The 18,190-nt window shown below is 45.9% G+C and overlaps 2 protein-coding genes and 1 non-coding gene across 6 annotated transcripts in view; all 3 read right to left on the bottom strand.

Moving 5' to 3' along the window:
* NIT2 (nitrilase family member 2) overlaps positions 1–13,598 on the bottom strand; it is a 41,838-nt gene extending 28,240 nt beyond the window's left edge. For both annotated transcript variants that reach the window (XM_036444235.2, XM_036444234.2), the window contains exons 1-7: positions 13,444–13,598; positions 9,458–9,576; positions 7,259–7,379; positions 6,046–6,134; positions 3,150–3,243; positions 2,298–2,372; positions 926–1,004 (exon numbers count right to left, since the gene is read on the bottom strand). In XM_036444235.2, coding sequence (XP_036300128.1) covers positions 926–1,004; positions 2,298–2,372; positions 3,150–3,243; positions 6,046–6,134; positions 7,259–7,379; positions 9,458–9,576; positions 13,444–13,471 — 605 coding nt within the window. In that variant the 5' untranslated portion in view covers positions 13,472–13,598. The remainder of the gene's footprint in view (positions 1–925; positions 1,005–2,297; positions 2,373–3,149; positions 3,244–6,045; positions 6,135–7,258; positions 7,380–9,457; positions 9,577–13,443) is intronic.
* Positions 6,736–6,840, bottom strand: LOC118724995. Its single transcript, XR_004989763.1, has one exon. It is a non-coding gene; the product is annotated as a U6 spliceosomal RNA (small nuclear RNA).
* Positions 13,599–16,462: 2,864 nt separating the features above from the next.
* TBC1D23 (TBC1 domain family member 23) overlaps positions 16,463–18,190 on the bottom strand; it is a 59,982-nt gene continuing 58,254 nt past the window's right edge. For all 3 annotated transcript variants that reach the window (XM_036445073.2, XM_036445074.2, XM_036445075.2), the window contains one exon: positions 16,463–18,100. In XM_036445073.2, coding sequence (XP_036300966.1) covers positions 18,019–18,100 — 82 coding nt within the window. In that variant the 3' untranslated portion in view covers positions 16,463–18,018. The remainder of the gene's footprint in view (positions 18,101–18,190) is intronic.

Below are 18,190 nucleotides of genomic sequence, written 5' to 3'. Positions count from 1 at the left end.
ATGTATGTGTGTGTGTGTGTGTATATATATATATATATATATATATATATATATATATATATATATATATATTTTTTTTTTTTTTTTTTTTTTAAACACATAAAACAAAAACATTTAATCAAGAAACACATCGTCGCCGAAACCAGTTTGGCTCAGTGGATAAAGCATCGGCCTGCGGACTGAAGGGTCCCAGGTTTGATTCCGGTGAAGGGCATGTACCTTGGTTGCAGGCATATCCCCAGTAGGGGGTGTGCAAGAGGCAGCTGATCGATGATTCTCTCTCATTGATGTTTCTGGCTCTCTATCCCTCTCTCTTCCTCTCTGTGAAAAATCAATAAAATATATTTTTTTTAAAAGAAAAGAAACACATTGTCTCTGACCAGCATTTCATGGTTTGCAGAGCACTTTACACTCCTTTTCCCTTCCATGTTCCATCCCCCTGCTACCTGCCTCTCACTGCTCAGCCTCAGGGGGCTAAGGAAACAGCAACTGGGACCCATCAGAGCAAGGCCCAGCGCTTAGAGGTCAGCAGGACAAGGGCTCATAGCGAGGTTCCTGGCAGAGCATCCCGGGCCCAGCAGGCTGCTGTGGAAGTCGGGGCAGGGTAAGCACCCAATCAAACAGCACAGGGTCAGCTGTGTGAAGACCACAAACCTCTCCCCCTCTCTATAAAAAATCAATAAAATATATATATTTTTTAAAAATCTAAGCGGTTGGTACTCTGGCTTCTGAAGAGAAGGTTCCCAGCAGAAGCCTTCCCTTTGGGCTGAAAGACGAAAAGATGCATCTATTTGAAATGCGATTGGATGCTGCGGAATTGAGTCACAGGCACCATTCGGTACCAGGAAGGCTGGGACTTCACCGCCCTGAAACCTTCCCACAGAGAAACTGAGATGCCGGCAGGTGCGCTGACATGCTGTCTTACCGGCCTCGCTGAAGCAGCTCCCAGTGAGCCGGCCCAGTGGTCAGATTAAAGGCTCCGGGATAGACCAGCAGCTGGCAGCCTGGGAGAGGGAGGCGAGAATCTGTGCAGAGAACACCCAACTCCCTGGCCCCTTCCTTTGTCCTCCACTCAGTGGGGACCCAGCTCCCACTTCCCCCCGCATAAAAGGATGTCAGCCAGGTCAGACAGTGTCAGCAGCATTAGCTTATGGCTCTGCGTTCCCTCAGACACTCGCATGGTGCAGACGGACACAGGAGAAAACTGGTATTGATGACCAAAACCACATGTGAGTTCACTTAGAAAAAAGTGGGGAGGAGGCGGGGGGGATGACACGACTATCATTCAGATTTCTCTCGGCACCAGTGAGGTGGCTCTGCATGGCCGAGGACCACGTTCCATAACGCCCTTCAACTGAAATGAGGGGCAGAGCGGGTGCTTCCAGGCTCATGGGCAAGACTGCAAAGACTGCCGACCCAGAGCAGGCGAACTGCTGCATCCACCTCACTGCGCTGAGTTCATTCAGAATCAGAGTGGCTCCGACAGTCTAGCAGGGCTGCTAATGTGTGTTGAGTGCCATACAAGGAGCTTTAGTAAGTTCTCTCTCCTTCGTCCTCACAGCATCCCTATGAGAAAACTGGGAGCCCCACTGCTCTAGAAATGAAACCATTCACCCAAAGTACCATGCCAGGTAGTTCAGTGGTTGGCAAACTGCAGCTTGCGAGCCACACTCTCGAGCCGCGGTTTGCCGCTCTGTCGACTAATGAGTTTGTTGACCACTGACCTAGACTCTTGATTCCAATAATCACAGGTTGTAGTTGTTCCTTGTGACGAAGCCTCTGTCCCAGCGGTCGGCAAACTCATTAGTCAACGAAGTGGCAAACCGCTTCTCCAGAGCCGCAGTTTGCCGACCACTGAGGTAGGAAAAGAGTTGGAACCAGAACCAGATCTTCTGATGTTGTTTGGTGCTGGATGGTAGGACACCTTCATCTGCACCAAAATGTCACTGACTACATTCCCACCGTACCCAGCATCTAGGACTGTGGCCCGGTGACATCCACGAGGGACAGACATGTTTTCATTGCTACTGGGCTCCACGGGACTCTTCCCAAACACAGGAGCAGGAAGGGCTGGAGGGGTAGAGCAGATGTGTAAGAGTCTGGCTCCTGCCTTAGCCGCACGGCGTGTTAAACCACAACCTCTGGAAAACCACACTGTCCACTCGCAGCAAGAGTCTGAGAAGGCCGTCAGGGGTGGAGAGGTTAAGACCTCTCCTCCAGCTTTTCCGACTAAGGGCTCCCTCTGTCCAGCCTCAACCCTCCAGGCACCCACACAACACGACGGCGGTGCTGCTCACCTCTCTGCGCGTAGACTTGTGCAAGCTCTGCAAAGCGGATGTCGTAGCAGATGCCCAGGCCCACTTTGCAGTAAGCTGTTGACAGACAGAAAACGCACAGATGACAGTTAACCTGCAGCACGGTGCCAGGGTAAAGCCTCCTGAGCTAACGTCACTGACTGATGGGGACACGGCGACACAGGGCCCGTGGTGGACAAGGTCTGTAAGCTTATTCTTGCTTGGCTGTCACCTCGTAAAGACATCATTTATGTCAGCAGAGCAGAGATGAGAAATTCATTCTAAGTAAATGCTTATTCTCTAAGTGAGAGGTGCTCAACTGTGGACTAGCAAGCACACTCCGGAAACGATCCCACCGACAGGAGGCTGTACCAAACGGAAGAGCAAAGTCATGTCAAACTCCTAGTTCTCCACTCAGCCCGCCCTTTCTAGATCTCTGACTGTTCTCTGCCCTTCTCACGTCTGGCCGTTCAGCCAGGTTATGTAAAGACACTAGGGAGAGCTCTCGCTGGTTTGGCTCAGTGAACAGAGCGTTGGCCCACGGACTGCAGGGTCACGGGTTCAATTCCAGTTAACAGCGTGTACCTCAGCTTCAGGCTGGATCCCTGGCCTTGATGTGGGTGAGTGCTGGAGGCAACCAATTATTGTATCTCCCTCCCATCAATGCTTCTTTCTCTCGGTCTCTTCCATTCTCTCTAAAAAGCATGGAAAAATATCCTGGGGGTGAGGATTAATTACAAAAAAAAAAAATTAGGGAGGGGCATAATAATAATAATTAAAAAAAACAACAACAAAGGAATACCTGGTCCTCTTTTACTGGGACTGCAAAAGGAGGTGGACTTATCTGGTACGTACGAGTCTCAAATGTGGAGAAAGTATCACCAGGACTCAATGTTTTAGATTCTTGAAATGTGATTTTCCCAGGAACATCAATGTCAAACAGATGGAGCTGCAGCACAAATACAGGCTTCAGTTACCTCTTTCCCAGCAGAGTTCATGGCAATAAACACAATCTGTCCATGGCCAGATATGAGGGTGACTCACATAAGAGCAACTGTACAAATAGTACCGCAACATGCCCAAGATGTGGTAATTACCAAAACCTTTAAAGCAGCTATTGAAACTAAGCTCAAGAGTATGAAGAAAAAAAAAATGCTCATAATGAATTAAACAAATAGAAATATTGGTAGAGAAATAAAAGCTATAAAAAGGAACCATATGAGCCCAGCTGGCATGGCTCAGTGATTGAGCATCAACCTATAAACCAGAAGGTCACAGTTCGATTCCTGGTCAGGGCACATGCTGGATTTCGGGCTCCATTGTAGGGCATGCAGGAGGCATCCGGCCAATGAGTCTCTCTCATCACTGATGTTTCTCTCTCTCTCTCCCTTCTTCTCTGAAATCAATTTTATACACACACACACACACACACACACACACACACACACACATATATATATATATATATGTAATTTTTTTTTAAAGAACTGAAAAATTTTAGAACTGAAAAACTCAGTATCTGAAATTTTTAAACATTTCACTGGATTGGCTTATAGGAGATTGGCAATTACAAAAGAAAGATTCAGAACATAGATTAGTGGAAACTGTCCAATTTGAAGAAGAGAAAGAAAAAGGTTGGGAAAGTAAAGAACCAGAGCCTTGGTGACCTGGTTTGGAGGAACAGTATCAAAACTGGAATCCTATAAAAAGAGAATGGGACTGAACTATATATAGTAAAATCATGCCCCCAAGTTTCCAACATATGGTGAAAGACGTAAATATAAAGTTTCATGAAGTACGACACATACAAAAAAACCCCACCTAGGCACATGAGAGACAAAATATTAACCACTGAAAAATACAAAAGGGAAATCTTGACGGCAGGAAGATAACACAAGTTACACACAAGGAACAATAATACAAGTTACCACTGACTAATCAGAAAAAAAGAAAAAAGCGGCTAGAAGGTATTTGAAAAAGGTCTCTCCAACAGTTGGGGAAAAAATAAAACTGTCAACTCCGAATTCTATCCCACCAAAATCTCTGTCAAGAATGAAGGCAAACTAAAGATGTTCATAAACAAAAAGTCAGAAAATTCATAGCTAGCAGATCCTCACTACAAAGAAGCGAAAGGAGGTCTTCCTTTTTGAAGGTAAAAATATCAGATAGAACTAGGATCTTCAGGAAAGTAAGAAAAATAACAATGGTAAATATGTGAGTAAACAAAAGATTTCTATCTTCCTTTCTTTAAAACACACACTACCTTAAAAATACATTCTTTGTGGGATTTACAATGTATGTAGACACAATATGCGTGTCAACCATAGTTTAAAAATGAAAAGGGGTTAGAAATTTCACATGAAGTAATATAATATTAACTCAACGTAGACTGTGATAAGGGTGCATATTGTCATGCGTAGTGCAACAACTTAAAAAACAAAAACAAAAACAGCAGAGGAGGTATAATTTAAAAGCCAATTGACAAAATGGGATTCTAAAAAATACTCAACGCCAAAGATGCAGAAAAGATGGGGGAAAAACAGTGAAATATCTATATGCTTAAATCCTTCCATATTAATAATTATCTATATGTATAAAAGACTGTCCTGCTGAATGGTAGCTATGATGTGCACTGACCACCAAAGAACAGATGCTCAACGCTAAAGCTGCCATGACACGAACTGGCCATTTAAAAATAAACGGCAACACAGACGTGGCACCCACAAACCAACACTCTGCTCCCCCCAAAGAGGGACACAATCCCCATCACCACCCCAGAGTGACACCCCATAAAATCACAGCCAATGTTGCCAAGACTCCATGGCACAAGATGTGTCCACAACCCAGCCTAGCCTGGAAATGGTGACTGTGGGCACTAGGTAATGACGTCATGTAGCAAGACCTGGCTTCCTCTCCCTAGCAATTAACCTCCTGAAGTTTCCTCAGCCCAGGAACACAACTTGTTTTATAGCCAGGGGCAAACATTTTACAGTTCAACCAAATGTTTGTGAAGCGTTTTCCCGTACTTCATTTCACTTAATCCTCACAGAAGTCCTAGAGTAGGTAGATAGGAGTCTTGGTAGAATATTATTTTCTTTTCACAAGAAAGCCATGAATAGCAATATTAAAATATTACTTCTAATTAATTTCCTTTCAATGTGCACAAATCCATGCACCCGGACACTAGTATTCACTATAAATGCAGTAATTGCTCCAGTTAAAAGGCAAAGACTGTCAGAATGAATAAAAATGCAAAACCCAACTGTATGCTACCTACAAATTTAAAAAATAAAGGCATACATAGCTTGAAAGATTAAAAGTCGCACCAAGATTAAGTACAAGAAGAGTGGCTACAGTATTATCAGAGATAAAATAAACTTCAAGAAAGAGAGCATTACAAAGGCCAAAAAAAGAAAAAGAAAAAGAAAAGCAGAACAGACATTCCATAACAATAAAAGAATGACGTGACCAGGAAGACTTAATAATCGTAAATGTACATGCATTTACTACTGCCAAGATGTCAACACTCCCCAAATGATCTCTATATATTCAATGCAATCCTAACTAAATTCCTGCAGGTTTGCCCTTTGACAGGCCAAGTCTAAAGTTTATATCAAAATGCAAATCCAAGAATAGCCAAATGTGCCACCCAGTCAAAATGCCTGATGTGTGTACAATACAATGAGAAGAAACAGGGGACTTCATAGTAAATTCTCAAGAGGCAATGAGACTTGGCACATTTCCTACTTACCTTTCTGTGCTTTACCAGTAAAGCTCCATTAGGCCCAAACACGGCACAGGTGTTATATAATTTCCCAGAATCCTCTTCAGGAATGGAACCTTTTATTGAGAGGAGAAAGACGGCAGGCACAGAAAACATTCTGAACAAAGCAATCTTTTGGAACTGGACAGCGGCTTGATAAACTGTCACTTATGTCTAACAATACAGTTTACTATCTTGTAAGGGTCACTTAACCAGTTGTTTTCCTTCTTGAATACAATCTTTCAGAGATAAATTCCGGAGTGTAAATAACTAGGTCAGATGCTAAAGTTTCAAAAATATCTGAATTTAGCTTTGATCTTGAGCAAAATTTAATCTGAAACACTGAAGCAACATGGGGAATTCACTGCTGCTCAACTTAAATTCACCAGGCCCTCCTGCAATACACCTGCATCCACAAGGGCCTCCAGACGGACATGGAGCCACATGTCTGTCCGTCACTGACTGTGGTTCCCAGTCCTGCCTCCTCTTGCTTTGCCTTCTTTTTCCACCTCTTACTCATTTCTAATTCTTAATATATTGTAGCATAATACAGAAATAATTTTGTTTGCAGTCCTTATTAAACAGTTTTACTGTACCGATTTTTTTAAGCAAACAGAACATTTTATAATTTATTTTACAACCACATAAAGCTACCTTGATGTATGGAGCCTCTTTAAGAAAAACAATTTTCTTTTTTTTTTTTTTGCGTGTCATCCTCGCGCAGGGGCCATGCTAATCTCTGTATCGTTCCAATTTTAGTATATGTGCTGCTGAAGCGAGCACAAGAAAAACAATTTTCTTAACCCTGTATTAGTGAAATGAAAGACACTCAGGTATGGTTTTCTTTCTATACTTCCATCTGTGCCTTCGCTCCCACTCCTTCTCCAGGGAAAATCATCATTACCAGTTCAGTGTGCGTCCTTCTACAACACTGACTGTGTCTGACATGCAAAACCACATATGAAAATCAACAACCTTTTGTGTGTGGGATTAATATGAATGCGAGTATTTGTTCATGTCATATTGAACCTACTCTTGTCCCACTTCACAGTATGTCTGGATGAGCTCTCCCCTTTACTACATTTAGACCTACCTCATTCTTTTCAATGGCTAATTCATATTCCCTGGTTTAAGTGCAACAACAAAAATTATCCATGTGCTTTCAATGTCCCACCATTATACCTTAAGGGTAGGAAGTTACCTCCAATGAGATATATGCTGCATTCCTTTGCTAGTAGTGAGAGCTTGTTTGTGGATTCACCGGGAATTTTCTCTGCATATTCAGGAAAATAGCTCGTGCCATATGGAGAATTAAAGCATTCCTAGAACAATGTTAGCAGAGAGAAAAAAAACATCAAAACATCCAACCCATTTTAAAGTCCTACTGTAAGAAGACAGAGCCGCTGCTTCCAGCTCTGCTCTGAAAGGGTTAAAACACACACAAACACACACACACACACATACACACACACACACACACACTCACACACACCTCTCTCTCTCTCTCCTTCTCTCTCTCTCTCTCTCAGGTTCTAGGGCTGCAGAGCCTGTAGCCACAGGCCAGTGTCAGCACCGGCTCAGGCGGGCTGAGAAGAGACAGGCACCTGTGCTCAGCCAGACCCTGGTCATCTCGGCAGGTGGGAACGGCCTCTCCCTCGAGTGGACAGGAGGGCTGCACGTTCCCAGGGCGCCCAGGCCACCACACGGGCTCCCTCTCAGGACTTCGTTAGGATGAACCCATAGGCTCAAAATTACATCAACTATGTAAAGCAATAAAGCCTGCGACTGGAAAAATACAGAAGCTTCGAAAGCCACAGAAGTTAAGACGTTTCCCCATCTGTAAAATGAGCGGTTTCTCAGCTCCCTTCCAGCACCAGCATCCTGACCCAGCGGACTCTCATTCCCCGGACACATCTGTCTTCCCCAGCTCGGTCATAAAAGAAAAGCAAAACCGCTAGACTTTGACTCTGATTCATTCGCCTTGCATTTACTGAGATTGCCTGTGCTCCGCACACTATGCCAAGGAGCTCAGGCTGACAGCCTGTACAAGACGCATGTCAGAGAAGCAGAGCTGAGTTCAAGTGCTTCACTCCTGGTCTTCAACTCTAATGCCCGAGCAGCACAAACCAACGACAGGCCACGTTAGGGTACAAGTCCAGGTGAGTCCCAGGACAGGAGTGCAAGCGAAGATGGATTAACATTAAGATCTCGAGCTCCCCTGCTAAAGATTCCTACTCACTGGCCTTATCTGTGATGGCCTGGCCCAGTGTGCGGGCAGTCCTGAGAATCCTCCCGCCAGTCTGACAGGGTTTTCAAAGGGCCGCCTCTTCCCCAGCGCGGGAGAGGGGAGGAGGGCTGTCCAGAACAGTTCCACCACTGACCCTGCGGGATCCTTCTCTGGAGCTAACCCCCTACTAGAGGGCAGGCAAATGTGGTGCAAGCTTCAGCTGGTTGTTTTAAAAGAAATCACCTAGAAAAGAGATGCAGAATTCTACATTTAGAAAGATTTTCTAAATGTCTCTAATAGTTTAAGTTTTCAAAAAAAGTTTTTTTAAATGTTGGAGGTGTAGCTATAAAATCAGTACATCCTGGTCCTATAAAGAATTATACAAAGAGCCAAAACCAGTTTTGCTCAGTGGTAGAGCGTCGGTCTGCGGACTGAAAGGTCCCGGGTTCGATTCCGGTCAGGGGCATGTACATTGGTTGCCGGCACATCCCCGGTAGGGGGTGTGCAAGAGGCAGCTGGTCCATGTTTCTCTCTCATCGACGTTTCTAGCTCTCTATCTCTCTCCCTTACTCTCTGTGAAAAATCAATAAAATATATTAAAAAAAAAAAAAAAAGAATTATACAAAGAGCCTTGGCTGGGCGGCTCAGTTGGTCGGAGTGTCGTCCAATACACCAAAGGGTTGCAAGTTCATTCCTAGTTAGGGTGCATATGGGAGGCAAACGGGCAATGTTTCTCACATAGATGTTTTTCTTTCTCTTTCTCTCTCTCTCCCTCCCCCCTCTCTCTTTCCCTCTTTTTCTCCCTCCCTCCTTCCCCTACCCCTCTCTGAATATCAAGAGAAAACATACCCTGGGGAGAGGATTAAAAAAAGAAGAAGAACTATATAAGGAAAGAAGGGAAATGTCCGAGGTGGGGTATTTCAGCCTTAGGTAAGTCCTCCAGCCCACGAGGGTTCTGAGCAGAGTAGGCGACCCTCCTGTTGAGGACCTGTAACTGCATGGGCACGTCCTATCCCGGAGGCCCCTGCGAGGGTCATCTTTCCGACAATCAGGACACAATCCTGGCCCCCAGAGGGCCCTGCTGGCCCCGGACACAAGAGGAAAACCAGAGCTGGCAGACGCTGTTCCGTGGGGCCCAGCGTGCCCAGAAAGGGGTGGCTCCTCCATACTTACTGGCAGAGAAACTATTTTTGCTCCTTGGGCGGCTGCCTTCCGGACAAGGCTACAAGCTCGATTGAGATTATCCGATTTGACGGAAGAAACTTGAAGTTGGATGAGGGCCAAGCGGAAAGCTGAAGAAGAGAAAACATGTGTCAGAAGATCGGACTGCTGAATCGGAGCTTTCCTCACCCGAGGACAACGCCGCCTGCCAGGACATCCGGCAGTGTCTGGAGACATTCTGGACTGTCACACTGGTGGGTTGCTACTGGCATCTAACAGAAAGAGGTCAGAGATGCTGCTGAACCTGCCACAATGTATAGGGCAGTCCCTCACAACAAATTATCAGTCCAAAATTTCAAGCAGGGTGATGTTGAGAGACCTTGGCGAGCAACTGCCATGGGCAGAGCCCCATGCCACGCACAAGAGCCTGAAGTGAAATAGGCAGGGCCAGATTTTTACTTAAAATGAGAACAGGGCTTGAAGGAAGACAACTAGGTTTGAATACACAACTATTCCTTACTATTTGATCTTGGGCCTCACCTACCCCTTATCTGGGTAACTGAGGGCATTCCAGTACAGACGGTGAAATCCCACTGGGAATGGGGCAGTGGGTCATGAGGAGGGAAGACACCTGACTCAAGTTCCTCATTAGGGCCTGGGACTCAACCCTAAGTGCATCTGCGAACAGGAGGGCGAGGGTGGCAGCTGGTGGGCTGCAGATGTGCCTAATCACAGGGCAGCGCTCCTGTGCACTTGTGAGGGTCTGTATTCACCCCATAAATATCCCTATGCCCAAATGACTGCAACATTTTTGCTCTTTTTAAACATTTTTATTATTGTCTAAAATTTTACATATTTCTTTTCCCCCAATTGACACAACCCCCCTCTCTCCCCAGCCATTCACACTCCGGGTAAGCCGCCACCGCCCCAGTGTCTGTGTCCATTGGTTATGCTAATACTAAAGGCCCCATGCACGAAGATTCATGTAAGAATGGGTCTTCCGCTGAAACCGGTTTGGCTCAGTGGATAGAGCATCGGCCTGCGGACTAAAGGGTCCCGGGTTCGATTCCAGTCAAGGGCATGTACCTTAGTTGTGGGGGTGTGCAAGAGGCAGCTGGTCGATGACTCTCTCTCATCAATGTTTCCAACTCTCTATCCCCCTCTCTTCCTCTCTGTAAAAAATCAATAAAATATATTTTTAAAAAAAGAATGGGTCTTCCTTCCCCTGGCTGTCAGCACTGATTCTGCTCTGGCACTGGAGCCGCCTTTCAGCCTTCCCATGCTGCCCAGAGACCCAAAGCGACTGGGGTGGTGCAGAATGCCTGCATCATCACCATGGTGACAACGCAGGCATCCCGCCCCCAGCTGCCAGGTGCTTGTGTATGCAAAATAACCCGCCATCTTTGTTGAGTTAATTTGCATACTCACTCCTGATTGGCTGGTGGGCATCGTGAAGGTACAGCCAATTTGCATCTTTCTCTTTTATTAGTGTAGATGAGGACCACAACATTAAGTATCAAATAAAAACCACCATGAGATGTTGAGACACTTCAAAGGAAAAGCTGACAGCACTTTTTCCTGCTATCTTAACAATGCTCCACATCTTTATTGGGGACTGGACCCCACAAATTATGTGGCCAGCCCTGCCAACAGATCTGCGGTCAGTCTTAGGGCTTATTCCTTCCGTGAGGTGGTAGCTACACCCTACACTTGCTTTCCTATATTCTTTAGAGTTCTCTTTTAGCTCTTATAGTAATCACCTTTTAGTGGTTAATAATTCTTTATATAAAACTGTCCCTGTTCAAGTAACTGGTGTGGTTTCTGTGTCCTGTGTGGACCCTGACTGACATACCCAGTGTTTGCTCATGGTCTGAGGTGAGGCTGCTAGTTCAGGATTAGCAGTAATGCCCTGCCCTGGCTTCCCTAGGCACCCCTGCTCTACAGTGTGAAACCCCCACCACGAGAGCACGCACTCTGTGTGTCCTGAACCTGTGCAAACGTCCTGGGAAGAGGCAGGGCTGACAGACCTGGCCTTTGATGAAGGCCTGTCTGGCTCGCAGTTAACCCTGAAGGGAAAATGCAGACGTCGCATTCCTTGGTTTATAAAGTGAGAAGAGCTCAATTTAACCCTGAATGCAGCTTGTTAAACAGTTTCAGAATCTGGATGAAAACAAAGGAAACTAAATTAGGGAACAAAAGCTGGGATTACTTTGGGACAAACAAATACCTTGAGAACACTACCAAAACCATTACAGGTTTCCACACTAACTCAGAAGCTGGGCTTTGTCTCTGCTTCAGAGGAATGGGGGAGGGGGTTTGAAGTCCACACAGCTATTACTGGCTTCCCTCTCCCCCATCCTACCCAGAAGGCAGCTCCTGAATCAGGCTTGGGATTGCTTGCATTTTACAAACCGCCTGCTCCACAGAGGGGACTGCAGCAGGGCAATTCACCCCTGGGGAGTGCTATTACCTCAGCTGTAAAATACAAATACAATGATTTCCTAGGTCCCTGGCTGCCCTAAGAGTCATCCTACCAGGCGTCCTCAAACTTTTTAAAGTGGGGGCCAGATCACGGTCCCTCAGAGAGCTGGAGGGCCGGACTATATGAACTACTAATTCCTACTGTAACACCTCGGCTGCGCTCACTGCCCAAAAAACCTGGCGGGCCGGATCAGACTCCTCTGCGGGCCGCATGTGGCCCGCGGGCCGTAGTTTGAAGACGCCTGTGACCTAGTCTAACAATGAAGGACTTACCCAGAGGGAAAAATACACATAATACGTGCAAAGACCAACATGGGACCATAGAATACTTTGTAAATAAGGAAACAGGAAGCTTGCAGAGGCAAAAGTTGCAGTCAGTGAACAGTGGCAGAGTAACAATCCAAGCCCAAATCTGGAACAGTAACGCAAGATGGGCACCTTGTTTGTTTGTTTTGGGGGGGTTGTCATATGATTTGAAAAAACTCCTCAACTTAGTCAGACAGCCACCACTAAGAACCACCTCAGCCTCTGTCATGCCTGCCTCTCACACGATGCAGTCACATCCAGAGGGAGGTGTGTGAAAGGACGCCCACATGACGATCCTGAACAATCGTTCAGCCACCAACTTGCACTCTAGGTTGAAATAAAAAAACAAAGAGCACTTCCACGAATTTCCACACCTTATCATCTCACGGGGGCCTCCCAAGACGCCCTGTCCATTTCACAGGTCACCAGGTTAGATGTCTCGCTGGCATGGGAAGTTACTGACTGGGCCAGGACTGTGAGGCTCCAGGTCTCCAGGCTGTGAGTCCAGGGCACCGCACTGATGGTGTAAAGAAATCTGGCCCAGGCCTGGGGGCAAACTCCGCGCTGGGGCCGACCCAGGAGGGGGCTGTGGAACTAACACGCGATAACCCAACCGCTAAGCTCAATGTCCAGAAGCAGAAACGACTTGCCCAATTTTTGGCTCAGGAGTTGGGGGGCGGGTGCAACGTGGAGCGCAGGATCCAGTCCTATCGCAGCCCAAATCGAAGACAACAGGTGCTTCCGTTTCACGTGACTGGGCTCAGGCCATCGCAAAACTCAAGTTCAAACAGCCTCAGGTGAAAAGGGTGAGAGCCATCCCGCTGCTCCTCCGCCCCGGGAGCAAAGCGTCCGCCTCCAGGAACTCCGCAGGCAGAGGCTCCCCCCGAGGTGGCCCGGCTGTCACACTGCGGAGGGTCCCCGCAAAGGTTCTCTGAGGGGCGGGGCCTGCACCTTACAGGAGCGCCCACGCTCCCGCGCAGGGGCCCCGGGACCCGCCTCCAGGCTCTGCCCCGCGGGGCGCAGGGGGAGCCCGGGGGGAGCAGGCGCCGGCCCGCCGCCCCGCCCCGCCCGCGCCCCCGGAAGCCGGTACCCGCGAGTTCGCCGGCCCGCGCTCCGGCCCCCTCTTCAAGCCCCGCGGACCCGGGACAGGGAAGGTCACGGACGGCGCGGGAAGCCCTCGCCGGCGCCGCTCCCGAAGCCGCGCTACTCACTGGCCATGGCTCTCCCGGGGTACACCATGCGCGCCGCGGGGAGCTGCAGCCTCAGGACGGACCCAGGCAGCGCCGGGAGGGGCGGGGCCAAGCCGCGCCGGAAGGGGCGGGGCGAGCGCCCGAGGCCCCGCCCCTCTCATCACGCACTGGGCGGGGCTTCCTGCTGGACCCCCGCAACTCCTGTCCCTCACTCGCTGTCGGCGCCAACGGGCCAATCAGAACCGGGGTTACAGCACGGCCCTCAGGAGAGGACCGCCCCGGAGGCAGAGGGACCAGCGGGGCGGCCGGAGTGAGGGAAGCGGCTGGTGAATGTGTAACGACCGGCCTCCACCTCTCAGCCAGGGCCTGAGTCTGCGGCGGGCGGGGTGGGCGCTGTGCCTGGGAGCGGCCGTGAGCTGATGGCCTGGAGCCATGTGAACCAGTGGCGGTAACTGGGGCGGAACTGGCCAGGTTGGGGGAGGCACTCAGGCCTAGTGGGACCTCACTGCTAGGGCTGGTAGCTGATGAGGGAGGGAGAGAGATCCACTGAGGGTTCAAACTCAGTATCCTCAACAATGCAGGCCTCTAATGGACTGAAATCTGTTTGGTGATGTTGTTTTAGAATTTTTCCACTTATACTCACTCGCCAGGATTGCTCTTTGATTTTTGTGTTTTGTTTGTGCTTTTGTCAAGTTTAGAGATCAAAAATTAAAATAAAATAAAAATTTGCTATTCTTTTAAGTGCATCAAGTGTTCTATTGTTTTTAATTAAGGTATTACTACATATGTGACCTTATTCCCCCATTGCCCCGCTCACCCCCCTCCACTTATGCCCTCATTGGATAGACCCTTATGCATGCATACAAGTCCTTTGCTTGATCTCTTCCCCTCCCTCCATCATCCCCTTGATGGTCTGATCGATGCTTCTCTGTCTCTGTTTATCCGCTTATGTTGTTCATTATATTCCACAAATGAGATCATGTGATATTTATCTTTCACCAACTGACTTATTTTGCTTAAGATAAGGTTCTCCAAGTCCATCCATGCTGTTGCAAATGATAAGAACTCCTTTTTTTACCACAGCATAATATTCCATTGTGTAGATGTGCCAGTTTTCTAATCCATTCATCTGCTGATGGGCACTTAAGCTGTTTCCAAATCTTAGCTATGGTGAATTGCGCTCCTATGAACATGATGGTGCATATATCCTTTCTGATTAGTGTTTCTAGTTTCTTGAGATATACTCCATGTTTCCCTGAAAATAACACATCCTCCGAAAATAAGACCTACTTACAGGTTCCTTCTGAGTGAAATATAAGGCATCCCCTCGAAAATAAGGCCCCCCCCTAGGCTGTCTCAGAATGAAAATTAATTTACCGTAAACTGGTCGCTAGGGCCGCCCCGACTGGCAACCAGTGACATTATGCGGAGTCCTGACGTCACTGCTGTGTGGAGGCGGAGTGGAGGTCTGAGTGAGCAGTGAGCCCGGGGCGGGAGAGAGGAGGAGACTTTCGCAGATGCATGTAGAAGAACAGGAGGATTAGAGCAGATGGGACACGGCAAAGATGGTGAGTGCTGGTCTGTCTCTGGTGACACCAGCTGATGCTCTCGGCCGCCCTCATGATGACTGAAGGTTCTGTCAGTGGCAGACCCTGCTCCAGCCCAGATCCAGGCCCCAGCAACCCGTGACAGTCCCCAGGCAGGCCCCAGGGGTAAATGTCTGATAAAGGGGTAGGGGGGATGTCTGGTTAAGGTGTTCAGTGGCACAGGGGTGGGGGGAGGGGAGTCACAATGACACAGGAGGATCAGAGGGAGCAATCAAAATGACACAAGAGGATCAAAAGGGGTTACTAAAATGGTAATCCCCCCTCTGATTTTCCTGTGCCATTTTGATTCTCCCCTCTGATTCCCCGTCATTTTAAGTGATCCCCCTCCCCCCACCTTGATACCCGAATTCCTTTTTTTTACCCCTAGAAATGAGTGCAAAGAGAAAAAGCTACTCCATGGAGTACAAGAAAGGAATCGTGGAAGACTTTTGGGGCCAAAATCTTACTGCTTTCTGCAAAGAGAAGATGCTGAGTATCTGATTGGTCCGAAAATGGCGAGCAGAGTATGGTAACCTCATTGAACAAGTGGACAAGGGAAATGCTAAAAAGCACAAGTGTGGATCAGGTCGGCAACCATTATTTTCCGAGCTGGAAGACCTGATCTGTGAATGGGTTGTTGACAGGAGAGCAAAGGCTTTGGTTGTGAATAGGGTTCAGATTCGAGAATTTGCCCTTGCAATGGCATCACAGTTTAACATAGCCCCGGAAGACTTCGAAGCATCACAGCACTGGTTGGATAATTTCCTTCAGCAAAGTGAACTGTCTTTAAGAAGATCTACAACATTGTTTAGGTTGGAAGATACTCAAGTATTAAGTGAGCACTTGCATTCAAGTCCTTTATTGATGATGCTGACTTCTCTAAATACAATCTTTCCAACATGATTGCTATGGATGAAACTGCAGTGTTTATGGGCCAATCATCTCAAACAACAATTGAACAGGCCTCCTTAGTGTACATTCTCTCCACTGCTTACGAAAGTGCATGTGTTTCCTGTATTTTGGCAATTCGTCTGGATGGCACTAAAAGCCCACCTTTAATCAATTTTAAGGGCAAGGAAAAGTAGTGGCTTGAGTCGATTTCTGGGTTCTCTAATTCTATTCATGGGCTTGGGCTCCTCCCCAGCTGCCTGCCGCTTCAGGAACCAGCCAAAACCAGCAGTCCGACATCCCCCAACGGGTCCCAGATTGTAAGAGGGTGCAGGCCAGGCTGAAGGGCCCACTGGTGCACAGATCCATGCACTGGGCCTCTAGTAAATAAAATCCAAAGTCTGTTAAATTGGGTTTCTAAAATTAAGGGCTTACTGTACTTTCAAATCTAAACATTTAAATTTTAAAGAATGGCCCTCAATTTCCTAATTTTTTGATATCTATAAAGATTAAAAATGGAGGAGGGAAGAAAAAGAGAGACTGTCATTAAGAACAAAGTTTTGCGCAAACTGTATTGGTTTATTTACAACTGTGATTTATAAACATTAACACGAACACCTTTACATTAATGTTATGTAAAAAGTCCCATATCTGGAATGGGGGTGGAGGGATGAGACTTCAGGACATTTCCAAAGGGATGCCAAGAAAAGAAAAAAATGCAATATAACAGTTGTGGAGAGAGTTATAAATATCAATTATTGCACCAGGAGCAATTTCATGCAAATGTCTTCAACCACTCAAGTAAACTTTTTATTTAATTAGAATAAAATATCAAAATACCATGACATATGCTGCCTTTTATTCACTTGATTTCCATGAAGTAAATTAAAATTACTATCTGAAAACAGGATATGTCTAAATATTTCTCCTATCAATCCCTTTGAGATAATCCATTACACTTTAAAACAAGGAAGATTGTTAGGATTTGCTATTTCCCAGATTTTACAAGAAGTTATTCCACATCCTCAAATGTGTTCTTGGATTTCTCTCACCTAACATGTCTAATATGAATCTCTCAATAAGTTAAGTTGAGGAAGCTTTGAAATAAAGCAGATCTCTTTACAGTTTTGTCATATTAAGAGAATAAAAATAGTTTGAAACCACTGGAATTTTTGTAAGACAAAACAAAAACCAAAGAAGAGAAATTTCAGAAGGTGATGATAAAAACATCTATAGTTTATACAGCTCTCTGATTATTTGGCTTTTATTTAAGTGGATATTTGTGGTCATAGACCATAATCTCACTGAGGATAAATCAGTGTGTGCTCAACACCTGTCTTAAATACCCTAAGTCAAGTATTGCATTTGTAATAAAGACCAATGACATTTGTACAGATATAATTCTGTCCTCAAAATGTTAATTGTAATCTTAGTATGCCTGCCTACTTATATATATTGCTTTTAACTGCTCCATTGAAACTATTAGGATGAAGTTTAGTATCTGAAGCACTCATGTTCAAATTATTAGCCAATGGTGCAAAGATGTTTGGAAACTGATGTTTCAACATTTTATTACTGGACTGACTTTCTGAGTTGGCTGGAATCTTTATCCATTTCATTGAAAAGATAACACTCTTTTTAAGAACAGAAACGGCAAACTAATTATTAAGCTATGTAATATTTTTTAGTTACTGATATTGCTCAGTGGGTAAAACCAAATTAGCAATTAATAGGCTCTCTTCAACTAATTCTCTCTCTAGTTTTCAGTGAAGACATTGCAAATATATATATATATGTGTATGGTTGTTTTTTAAATCTGAAAGTGATGCATGTTCCCTTAAAACAGCTCTTCAAAACAGAACTGCATTCTGCTCCCTTAGTTCATAAGGGCACAGGGTCAGTTACTTCAAAGTCACTTAATAAGTGACTTTTGTAAGTAATCATTTTACAAAGCCAAAAATGCAAAAGGAAAAAATTTTAAAATTAACTGTCCAGAGATTATAATAATTTAAAATTTTCAAATATCCACATGAGCAAATGAAAGTTCTCCAGTTAGTATTCAGTCAAGAAAATGTCCATATTTCTCTTGGTTGCCTTAATTTCCTTTTAATTCTCTTTTATATTAACTTTCCAAAGCATCCAACACTTTCATGATCTGTTGTTTTATGGCTTTGGTAGCATCTCCTGCATTTGGAATCAAATACCTGTAGGGGGAAATATGTAAATATTAATACAGCGCTTTGTCTTCAGAACTCTGATGTCACCTCCAATAGGAAGCTTTCCCTGACTTACAA

Source organism: Pipistrellus kuhlii, unplaced genomic scaffold, assembly GCF_014108245.1.
Source record: "Pipistrellus kuhlii isolate mPipKuh1 unplaced genomic scaffold, mPipKuh1.p scaffold_m20_p_2, whole genome shotgun sequence".
In the NCBI taxonomy this organism is placed as follows: domain Eukaryota; kingdom Metazoa; phylum Chordata; class Mammalia; order Chiroptera; family Vespertilionidae; genus Pipistrellus; species Pipistrellus kuhlii.
The sequence above is the reverse complement of the archived record's forward strand: the minus strand, read 5'-3'. Positions and strand labels throughout refer to the sequence as shown.